We start from the raw sequence: 11,990 nt of genomic DNA, 5'->3' as shown, positions 1-11,990 counted from the left end.
CTAGTCTTGAACCTGTGAGGTCAGGCAATCCTTTGGCCTCAGCCTCCCAAGTGCTGGGATTAGGGCGTGAGCCATCTTGCCCAGCCATATTAGTGTTTCTTGTTTGGGGGTTTTTCTTGCTGAGTTTAAAAAATAAAATCTCATCTAGTACAGTAAAAACCCTTACCTGTCACATGCTCCTTAACAATCAGGGGAGAGCTCCTTTTACGGGTATGCTAGCCAATAATTTTTTTTTTTTTTTTTTTTGAGACAGAGTGTCATTGTGTTGCCCTCGGTAGAGTGCTGTGGCGTCACAGCTCACAGCAACCTCAAACTCTTGGGCTTAAGCGATTCTCTTGCCTCAGCCTCCCATGTAGGTGGGACTATAGGTGCTTGAAACAATCCCGGCTATATTTTGGTTGTAGTTGTCATTGTTGTTTGGCAGGCCTGGCCTGGGTTCAAACCTACCAACTCTGGTGTATGTGGCTGGCGCCCTAGCTGCTAAACTACAGGCAACGAGCCAATGTAGCATAATTTTTAAAATTAAGGGTTCATCTTAAATGAAAACTGATACTTAATGATTCCATTGGTTGCTTTACAATTAGATCAGATGAAACTTTGAAATTAGGTTGGATATTTTCAAAGAGCAGCAGTAATTTCAAACACTATCAGAATGGAACCCTTAGTTTGTAACAAAGGAAACACTGCCACCTACTGAAAAGATAAATCATTTTCCAGAAGATTTGACTCCTAATTATAAAAACCCTATTTTTATTTTTATTTTTGGTTTTTAGCGACAGAGCTCACTTTGTCACCCTTGGTAAAGTGCTGTTGCATCACAGCTCACAGCAACCTCAAACTCCTTGGCTTAAGCGATTCTCCCGCCTCAGTCTCCCAAGTAGCTGTGACTACAGGCACCTGCCAAAGCACCCAGCTATTTTTAAGAGATGAGGTCTTGCTCTGGGCTCAGGCTGGTCTCAAAACTGTGAGCTCAGGCAATCCACCTGCCTTGGTCTCCCAAGTGCTGGGATTATAAGTATAAGCCACAGCACCAGGCCCATTTTATCAATCTTTTATGGATTCTAGACTTTAAGTCACAGTAAAGAAGGCTACTTTTCAATATTTAGATCTCAGATTTGAAGTTTGTAATAGTTGATTCTTTTATTTACTTACTATTTTTTTTTTTGCAGTTTTTGGCCAGAGCCAGGTTTGAACCCACCACCTCTGGTATATAGGGCTGGCACCCTACTCCTTTGAGCCACAAGCCCCGCTGGGTTGATTCAACTTTTATTAGTGGCTACCAGTTTTCCTAACATTAAAAAGTTCATCTTTGCCTGAGTCTTTTTATTGTACTAAATAGTTCCTTATACTTTCTTATACCATTCCTACCCTCAGCTGCAAATCTCTTATCTCTTTAAAGCTCAGCTACAATCTCTTATCTTTCCTAAACAGGTAATATGATATTATGTAAGAGAATAAAAAATAGAAATTCAAATGAGAATAGTACAAAAAGGGAAGATTAAAAATACTGAGTTCTGTCTCGGTGCCTGTAGCTCAAGCAGCTAAGGTGCCAGCCACTTACACTAGAACTGGTAGGTTCAAATCCAGCCTGGGCCTGCCAAACAACAATGACAACTACAACCAAAAGTAGCCGGCGTTATAGCAGGCACCTGTACTCCCAGCTACTTGGGAGGCTGAGGCAAGAGAATTGCTTAAGCCCAGGAATTGGAGGTTGCTGTGAGCTGTGATGCCACAGCACTCTACCCAGGGCAAGAGCTTGAGGCTCTGTCTCAAAAAAAATAAAAAATAAAAAAAAATATTGAGTTCTATTTGATAATTTTTTTTCTGTTTTTGGAGACAGAGTCTCACTTTGTTACCCTTAGTAGAATACTGTGGCATCACAGCTCAAAGCAACCTCAAACTCTTGGGCTTAAGCGATTCTCTTGCCTCAGCCTCCCAAGTAGCTGGGATTATAGGGGCCTGCCATAATGCTTGGCTATTTTAAGAGATGAGCTCTTGCTCTGACCTTGAACTGGTGAGCTCAGGCAATCCATCCACCTCAGTCTCCCAGAGTGCTAGGATTACAGGCATGAGTCATTGCATAGGGCCGTATTTGATGTTTTCTTTTTTGCAGTTTTTGGCAGGGGCCAGGTTTGAACCCACCACCTTGGTATATGGGGCCGGCGCCCTACTCCTTTGAGCCCCAGGTGCCACCCTATTTGACTTTTTTTTTTGAGACAGTCTTAAACTGTTGCCCTGGGTAGAGTGCTATGGCATCATAGCTCAGGGCAATCTCAAACTCTTGGGCTTAAGTGATTCTCTTGACTCAGCCTCCCAAGTAGGTGGGACTACAGGAGTCTGCTACAATGCCTGGCTACTTCTTTGTTGCAGTTGTCATTGTTGTTTGGCAGGCCAAGGCTGGGTTCGAACCTGCCAGCTCTGGTGTATGTGGCCGGCACCCTAGCCTCTGAGCAACAGGCACTGAGCCCCTATTTGACAATTTTTAATAACAGTATTTACATTCATTTTCACAACTCTAGAATGACAATGTTTACCACTGCAAAACAAATAGCAGACATAAAACATTAAATATTTCAATGCATAGAACATTAAATATTTCAATTAGTCCAGACTTGTAGCAGACATCTACAATCCCAACACTCTGAGAGTCAGAGCTCAGAAGTTGGTTTTATTTTGCAGACAGTCTCACTATGTTGCCCTTGGTAGAATGCCCCGGTGTCACAACTCACAGCAACCTTAAATTCTTGGGCTTAAGCAATTCTCTTGCCTCAGCCTCCCAAATAGCTGGGATTACAGGTATCTGCCACAATGTCCGGCTTTTTTTTGGTAGTTGTCATTATTGTTTAGCTGGCCTGGACCAGGTTCGAGTCTGCCAGCCTTGGTGTATGTGGCCAGCATCCTCCCCATTGAGCTATAGGTGCCGCAGAAATCAGAAGTTTATGACCAGCCAGAGCAAGATTGAGACCCTGTATCTACTAAAAATAGAAAATTTAGGCCTGGTGCTGTCAGTGGTTAGGGCGCCAGGCACCAGGGCTGGTAGGTTTGAACCTGCCCAGGCCTGCTAAAAACAAAAAATAGCCAAGGGTTATGGCAGGTGCCTGTAGTTCCAGTTACTTGGGAGGCTGAGGCAAGAGTTTGAGGTTGCTGTGAACTATGACACTATGGCACTCTACCTAGGGCAAAATAGTGAAACTCTGTCTCAAAAAAAAGAAGAGGAGGCTCGGCACCTGTGGCTCAAGTGGCTAGGGCGTCAGCTACATACAGCTAAGGTGGCGGGTTCGAATCCAGCCCGGGCCTGCCAAACAACAATGACGGCTACAACCAAAAAAAAAAAAAAATAGCCAAGCATTGTGGCAGACGCCCATGTTCCCAGCTACTTGGGAGGCTGAGGCAGGAGACTCGCTTGAGCCCAGGAGTTTGAGGTTGCTGTGCACTTGGTGGGAGCCTGCAGTCCCAGCTTCCTGGGAGGCTGAGGCAGGAGGATCACTCGAACCCAGGAGTTTGAGGTTGCTGTCAGCTAGGCTGATGCCATAGTACTCTAGAATAACTGTGATAATTACTACAAAATTTGTAATAATTAAAAAATATGCTAACAGCCTAAAACATGAGGATCAAATGAATAAGCTGAGATTCCAAAACAAAGGACAGTACCTAGAAACTAGGAAGAATAACACAGATTCACACGTAGTAATCTGGAATGCTGAGAGACTTTTTTTTTGAGACCGAGTCTCACTATGTTGCCCTTGGTAGAGTGCAGTGGCGTCACAGCCACAGCAACCTCAAACTCTTGGACTAAAACAATTCTCTTGCCTCAGCCTCCTGAGTAGCTGGGACTACAGGCGTCTTCCACAACACCCAGCTATTTTTTGGTTGCAGTTGTCATTGTTTTTAGCAGGCCTGGGCCAGACTGGAACTGGCCAGTGTATGTGGCTAGAGCCCTACTCACTGAGGTACAGGCGCCGAGCCTATCTGAGAGACTTTGTAAAGGAGATTGAGGGAAGGGAACTGCTCTATTCTATGGGAGAAAAAATGTAAGTATACAGAAAACTTCTGGAAGAAGAGAAAGTGGTAAGTGAACATCTTTCTTTGGAGACTGGGTCTTGGAGTGGGAGAGGACAGGTAAAGGAAAAGTCAATTTTCTCATCATATGGCCTTGTGAAGTATTAAAAAACTTAAAACGTTCATATATAACTTTTATACTTAAAAGAATAAACCTAAATGTAATGTTAAACACTAATGATGTAAATTGGTGGGCACATTTACATAATCATTTTAAAAATTTAAGAAAGAATAGAAAAAGAAAGCATGATCATTGTGACCAGAAGTTACCTGAACAATAGTGAATCCAGATCTGAGAATAATATCTTGTATCTCCTCCTCTTTGTCAACAATATCTGGTTTAATAATGGTCAGAGTTTTTTCTACATGTATCTGAGGTGGGGGCATGGATATCTCCATTCTGGCTTTTCAGGGTACAATTTTAGAGTTCCTGACAAGTATCAACTGAAAATTCAGTGTAACTGTGATTAAGAATACCAACGTTAGGTACTTGATTTTATTAATTTATAAAGGTAGAAACCGCCATGTGTTTTTTAACTGGGTCGCAATAAGATTTCTACTGCATCCAAACCGATCCCCGAGTTTTCACACCTGCTTTCCCAGAGATCAAAAGAACTAAGGGGCTCACGTGACCAGAAGCCAAAGCGTCCAGGAGGGCCAGGAAGGCCTGGAACTAGCGCAGGTTGCAGGTTGCGAGGGAGGGCACAGAAACACCGCGCACCACTCCTAGACAGGTGAGCTGCTCACCCCATTGTCTTAGTAAAGTGCCCCGGCCCCTGCAGGGCCCCCAAGTCACCTGGGACTGTCAGCTGCACCAGCAAATTCTGAGTTTGACTCTATGAGCACTCACCCAAGCCCTCGCCTTCCGGTGCTATTACTTGTTGCTAGGAGACCCGACGCATAAGTCCCAGCTTGCAGACGGTGGCTGCAAAGGGCCCATTCCAGCAAGGTGTTTCACTGCCTCTGGCCAGCTAGGCTTATCCAAGAAAGGGAGCTAGCCACAGTCGTTTTTATTCTCCTTATGCATCTTTTTTTTTTTTTTGAGACAGAGCCTCAAGCTGTCCCCCTGGGTAGAGTGCCATGGCATCACAGCTCACAGCAACCTCCAACTCCTGGGCTCAAGCGAGTCTCTTGCCTCAGCCTCCCGAGTAGCTGGGACCACAGGCGCCCACCACAACGCCCAGCTATTTTTTGGTTGCAGCCATCATTGTTGTTTGGCGGGCCCGGGCTGGATTCCAACCCGCCACCTTGGTTGTACGTGGCTGGCGCCTTAGCCACTTGAGCCACAGGCGCCGAGCCTCCTTATGCATCTTTAGAGCACTACATGTTTTCTTTTTCCTCATCATTTATCTTATTTCATCCTTGCCTCAGTTGAAAGATGCTTCATTATCTTCACTTTATAAATGATGAGACAAATCAGACTCCCCCCATCCCCTTCCACACAGTGAATGTAAGGAGAACTTTGTCAAATATCTTTTTTTTTTTTTGAGACAGAGTCTCACTATGTCACCCTCAGTAGAGTACTGTGACGTCACAGCTCACAGCACCCTCCAACTCCTGGGCTTAAGCGATTCTCTTGCCTCAGCCTCCCAGTAGCTGGGACCACAGGCGCCCGCCACAATGCCCGGCTATTTTTTGTTGCAGTTGTCATTGTTGGTTAGCTGGTTCCGGGCCAGGTTCAAACCAGCCAACTTCTGTGTATGTGGCTGGTGCTGTAACCACTGTGCTACGGCCTCCGAGCCCATGTCAAATATCTTTACTCATTTCACCAGATGATGTTGTACCCTCTTATCCCAGCTTCTGTAATCATTAAAAAGCAACATTCAGGCTCGGCGCCTGTAGCTCAAGTGCCTAAGGCGCCAGCCACATACACCAGACTTGGTAGGTTTGAATCCAGCTCTGGCCTGCCAAACAACAACAACTACAACAACAACAACAACAAAATAGCCGGGCATTGTAGTGGCTGCCTGTAGTCCCAGCTACTTGGGAGGCTGAGACAAGAGAATCGCTTAAGCCAGGAGTTAGAGGTTGCTGTGAGTTGTGATGTCACGGCACTCTACCCAGGACTACAGGTTGAGGCTCTCTCTAAAAAAATAAAAAATAAAAAAATAAAAAACTGCAACATTCAGTTTGTAAAATAACATTTATTTATGGAGCATTAATAAAAGGTTTAAACTAATTAACCTATGGAACAAAGGTGGCATAAACCCAAAACTCAATTTCCCTATTTTTTTAATATCATGTGCACAGGCATCTTTGACTCCTTGACTATGAGTTAAGGTTTTCTTTTTTTACTAGAAAAGACAACAGGGAAGTGGTAAACAAGTACTGAGATCTTCTATGGATTAGAGTCTCGGGGAAGAGATTCAAACTCCAGAAAAGGTTAGGGTAGCAGCTCTAGTTTGTCTTCCATCATCCACTTGGTTGGCTTGTTCTCATTCCACACTAAAGTCTCCTTTTTTGTCTAACCAAGCACTCAGCACCTACAGAGCCAAGGAACAGATAGCAAGCTATGACTCTTAAAAACTGCAAAAAATCAAATATTCAACTAAAGGGCTTTTTTTGATTTTGTTTTTATTTTTTTACAAACCTGGTATTGGGCTAGGCACAGTGGCTCACATCTGTAATCCTAGCACTTTGGGAGGCCAAGGCAGGTGAACTGCCTGAGCTCAGGAGTTGGAGACCAGCATGAGCCAGAGCAGACCTCATCTCTAAAAATAGCCAGGTGGTGCAGCAGGCACCTGAAGTCCCAGCTACTTGGGAGGCTGAGTCAAGAGGATCAATTGAGCCCAAGAGGATTGATTTGAGGTTGCTATGAGCTATGATGCTAGGGCACTCTAGGACGGGTGACAAAGCAAGACTCTGTCTCAAAAATAAACAAACAAAAAAACATGGTCTTCCTCTGTTGCCCAGGCTAAAGTTCAGTACTGTGATCATAGCTGACTGTAGCTTCCAGCTCCTGGGGTCAAGCAATCCTCCTGCTTCAGCCTCCCGAGTAGCTGGAGCTAGCACAGCCAGCTATTTAAAAAAATATTTTGTAGAGCCAGGCATGGTGGCTCATGCCTGTAATTCTAGAACTCTGGAAGGCTAAGATGGGTGGATTGCTTGAGCTCAGGAGTTCAAGATCAGCCTGAGCAAGAGTGATACACTGTCTCTACTAAAAATAGAAAACCTAGCTGGGTGTAGGGATACACACCTGAAGGCCTAGCTATTCAGGAGGCTGAAGTAAGAGGATTGCTCAAATCCAGGAGTTTGAGGTTGCTGTGAGCTATGACTCTAAGGCACTCTACCCAGGGTGACAGAGTAAGGCTCTATCTAAAAAAAAAAAAAAATTTTAGAGATGGAGTCTTGCTGTGTTGCCCACACTAGTCTTGAACTCCTGGCCTTTGGGTTCCCAAAGCACTGGGATTCATAGGTGTAAGGTTGCGCCCAGCTTCAACTATACTTTTTTTTTTTTTTTTGAGACAGAGTCTCACTTTGTTACCCTTGGTAGAGTGCTGTGGCATCACAGCTCACAGCAACCTCCAACTCTTGGGCTTCGGTAATTCTCTTGTCTCCAAGTAGCTGGGACTACAGGTGCCCACCACAATGCCCGGCTATCTTTTGTTGCAGTTGTCACTGCTGTTTTAGCTGGCCAGGGCTAGGTTCGAACCTGCCACCCTCGGTACATGGGGCTGAACTATACTTTTTTTATTTAAACCACAATGCTGCCCAGAAAAAAAAATACTTCTGGCTAATATGTTTTATCCCCTAAAGATAGGGAAGTGTGAACATACATTAATAGCAACAGATGTAGCAACTAAAAAATAGCAATTCCAGCCTCTGATTTACAAGTTTGGCTCTCTGACTTGAGACTCTGGAAGCAGAAGTTCCCATTTCTTGTCTATCTCCAGCTCTCTTCATTTCCTTTTTAAAATTTTTTAAAAAATTTCCATGCCTAGATTGAAGATATTACCCCTTTCAAGAGCTCTTCACTATTTAGCTTCTCACACTACTTTGCTATCCAATAAAGCTGGACCCACTGAGGCTCCGGGTTGTCCAAACCAGCAAGCACAGTATCAATCCTTCAGGATCTTGAATCACCTCTAAAGATAAACTGAGGTCATCTCAGTATCACCTTTACTTTAACAGACGTTCTGAAATCAGATTCCAGAGGCTATACTACTTTTTCTTGTAGCTTTCTACGTACAATACCTGAATCTGCTCCAAGACTTCTCGCTGCATCTCCCTAGCCATATGGTACACGTGATGATCAGAGTCATTGTACATCACAGCATTTTGAAACATCAGCATCAGGTCCCGTTGGAAGTGGACCATGCTGCGAATCCGTCCCTTGGACAGATTCCTCTTCAGGCTAGTTAAGTCCATGGGTCTGCAGGTAGCCAAGAGAAACCAGAGGAAATCAAACCTTCCTGTGGAACATGTGGTGACCTAGTATGTTCTCTCAGAGAACTAAACAGTTAATGAAAATTGCAACAAAGGTAACAACCCCCATGAGATAATAAAACAGTAACAACAGTTAACATTTTACTATTTATAATAGGCCAGCACTATGCTAAGCACTTTCTATATTAGCTCACTTAATCTTCTCAGCCTAGAAGTTAGGTACCATTATCATCTCCATTTGAAAGATGAGGAAACTGAGATCTAAAGAGGTAAAGTATTTGTCTAAAATCATAAAGCCTGGAGTCCAGTTCAGAGGTAGCCTGACTTCAGAGGCCACAGGCAAAGCCACTCCACTTTACTATTATAGGAAAGGTGCTGGCCCTAGGTTTACTAAAATTGTAGAAAGCTACAATGATCAGTTTATCACACAGCAGTCATTGGCTGTTTACAATGTGTGATCATATGTTATGTATTTAATCTACTTCTCTTACTGCATAAATCAAAAGCTAAGAATTACTTTTCCTTTCATGTAGATGAAAAGAATGAGGATTAAGTGAATAGTAAGATAGACAAATCTTTTTTTTTTTCTTTTTTTGAGAGAGCGTCTCAGTATGTCACCCTCAGTAGAGTTCTGTGGCATCACAGCTCACAGCAACCTCAAACTCTTGGGCTTAAGCAATTCTCTTGCCTCACCCTCCCAAGTAGCTGGGACTACAGGCACCTGCCACAACAACCAGCTATTTTGTTGCAGTTGCCATTGTTGTTTAACTGGCCCAGGCTGGGTTCGAACCCACCACCCTTAATGTATGTGGCTGGCGCCTTACCCACTGAGCTACCTAAAAAAAGGTGCCACCTTTTTTTTTTTTTTTCCAGTTTTTGGCTGGGGATAGGTTTGAACCTGCCACCTCCAGTATATGGGGCTGGCGCCCTACTCCTTTGAGCCACAGGCACCGCTCTCTCTTTTTTTTTTTTTTTAAGATAGAGTCTCACTCTGTTGCTCAAACTAGAGTGCCATGATGTCAGTCTAGCTCACAGCAGCCTCAAACTCCTGGATTCACAAAGCAAGAAGATGCTTTGAGCTCAAGTGTTTGAGACCAGCCTGAGCAAGAGCAAGACACTGTATCTACTAAAAACAGAAGAACTAGCTGGGTATTATAGCATATGCCTATAGTCCCAGGGAGTGGGGTGCTAAGGCAAGAGGATCACTTCAGCCCAAAAGTAGGAGGTTGTTGTTAGCTATGATGCCATGGCACTCTACCCAGGATAACAGAGTAAGACTCTGTCTCCAAAACAAAACAAACAAACAAAAAACTCCTAGATTCAAGCAATCCTCTTGCCTCTGCCTCCCAGTAGCTGGGACTATTGGTACCTGTCATAATGCCAGCCTAATTTTTCTTTTTAGTAGAGATGGGGCCTCACTCTCACTCAGGCTGATCTCAAACTCCGGAGCTCAAGGGATCATTCTGCCTCAGCCTCCCTAGAATGCTAGGATTACAAGTATGAGCCACCATGCCTGACTGATAAATTATTATTATATAAGATATAGAAAACAGGTCTGTAACAGGAGCCATACAGTGTACAAGGATGACTAACCTTGGAGGTAAAAATCTGGAGTTTAGTTTTAGCTCTGCTATTAACTGTTAGTTGATCAAAGGCAAGTCATGACCACCTTTTAGCCTAGTTTCCTCATTTACAGAGTAAAGTAGCTTGTCTCTGCTCTGGTTTCAATGATGATACCCCCTCCAAAATTCACACTGAAACTTTTCTCCCAATGCAACCGAACTAAGAGGTGTGGTCTTTAGAAGGTAATTAACTCATAAAGGACTCTTCCCTCAAGAAGGGGATTCAGATCCTTGTGAAAGGGATGCAGGGCTCAGCGCCTGTGGCTCAAGTGGCTAAGGCACCAGCCACATACACCTAAGGTGGCAGGGTTTGAATGCAGCCCGGGGCCCACTAAAAACAACAATGACGGCTGCAAGCAAAAAATAGCTGGGCGTTGTGGTGGGCGCCTATGGTCCCAGCTACTTGGGAGGCTGAGGCAAGAGACTCGCTTAAGCCCAGGCGTTGGACGTTGCTGTGAGCTGTGATGTCACAGCACTCCACCCAGGGGAACAGCTTGAGGCTGTCAAAAAAAAAAAAAAGAAAGAAAGGGATGCAGATTGAAGAGAGAGCCCTCTTGCCTTTTTGTCCCTTCTGCCATGTGAGGACATAGCATTCATCTCCTCTGAAGGATATAGCAACAAGGAAACATCTTGAAAGCAGAGAGTGGTCCTCACCAGATACCAATCCTACCAGCACATTGATCCTGGACTTCTCAACCTCTAGAACCATAAAAAATATGGTTCTATTTTTTTTACAAATTACCCTGTCTGTGGTATTCTTTTATAGGAACACAAATAGACTAAGTCTCCAAAGGTTCTGTCATGATCTTTTATATTTTATACTCTTATTACTATACTCATTTATGATGGCATTTTAGATGATCTATGCTATAAAAATCCAAACTAGTGCAATCAACGAATGTTTGTAACTTCCATTTGGATTAACACTTTTGTCTTAGCATACCTATAACCAGCTGCTTAAGTGAATACAGGATTTTGCTCCAAAAGAACAGAAACAAAAACTATTAAAGGCTAATTTAAGATTATGATGAATGGATCTTATCACTTAAAACTCAAAACTTAAAAAAAGTAAATAAAAAGCCCACATAAACATTTTGTTGCCTACATCCCTTCTTTTTCTTTTCGAGACAGAGTCTCTGTAGAGTACAATGGCATCTTTTTCCTCAGCCTCCCAAGTAGCTCACAGCAACCTCAAACTCCTGGGCTCAAGCGATTATCCCACCTCAGCCTTCCAGGTAGCTGGGACCACAGGCACCCATCACAACACCCGGCTATTTTTTTTCTTTGTTGTTGTTGCAATTATCATCATTGCCTTAGCTGGCCGGGGCTGGGTTCAAACCCGCCAGCCTCAGAGTATGTTGCCAGCACCCAACACACTGAGCCACAGGCACTGCCAGCCTACATTCTTTCTTAAATGAAAATATGAAGCTTACCACAACTTTACAAACTTGTTCAAAATATATCTTGAAGTTTGTAAATAAATGTAACTAAATGTAACTAAAGAAATAATCTAATAGATGGGAAATAAAGAATGAATAGGCAGATATAAAAGCAACCAACCTTTCTTGACCCCTTTTCCACTGACCTTTTCACCACATCCTTGTACCCTGGAGCCTGCCTTTCTGACACAGGCTTCAGAAATGGACTGCTGAACCTGTTAAGGGACAAACCCAGAGATGATGAAGAAACCCTGGCAAATCATTCTAAATGAGGGGAGTAGCTACAAACAAGAACACTTAAAACTACAGAGTATGGCTCATATCTTCTTAGACTTCCCTTAAGAGAATACAAACTGTAAGCACCATTAGGAAGAAATCTATTAGTTCCTTCTTGCCAAACAGAGAATTTTCTAAAAAAATGTAAAATAGGCTGGGCCCCTGTAGCTCAAGTGGCTAAGGTGCCAGCCACATACACCAAAGCTGG

General features: G+C 43.6%; 2 protein-coding genes across 2 annotated transcripts in view; both read right to left on the bottom strand.

Annotated features, from left to right (window-relative positions):
- NME5 (NME/NM23 family member 5) overlaps positions 1–4,458 on the bottom strand; it is a 19,686-nt gene extending 15,228 nt beyond the window's left edge. The window contains exon 1 of the mRNA XM_023514682.1: positions 4,330–4,458. Coding sequence (XP_023370450.1) covers positions 4,330–4,458 — 129 coding nt within the window. The remainder of the gene's footprint in view (positions 1–4,329) is intronic.
- Positions 4,459–6,441: 1,983 nt separating this feature from the next.
- Positions 6,442–11,990, bottom strand: part of BRD8 (bromodomain containing 8) — a 50,555-nt gene continuing 45,006 nt past the window's right edge. Inside the window, exons 23-25 of the mRNA XM_012807080.2 lie at positions 11,653–11,721; positions 8,254–8,431; positions 6,442–6,542 (exon numbers count right to left, since the gene is read on the bottom strand). Coding sequence (XP_012662534.1) covers positions 6,495–6,542; positions 8,254–8,431; positions 11,653–11,721 — 295 coding nt within the window. The 3' untranslated portion in view covers positions 6,442–6,494. The remainder of the gene's footprint in view (positions 6,543–8,253; positions 8,432–11,652; positions 11,722–11,990) is intronic.

Source organism: Otolemur garnettii, unplaced genomic scaffold, assembly GCF_000181295.1.
Source record: "Otolemur garnettii isolate 467f Iridium unplaced genomic scaffold, OtoGar3 scaffold00003, whole genome shotgun sequence".
Lineage (NCBI taxonomy): Eukaryota > Metazoa > Chordata > Mammalia > Primates > Galagidae > Otolemur > Otolemur garnettii.
Note: the sequence above shows the minus strand (reverse complement) of the source record. Positions and strands in the feature narration are given on the sequence as shown.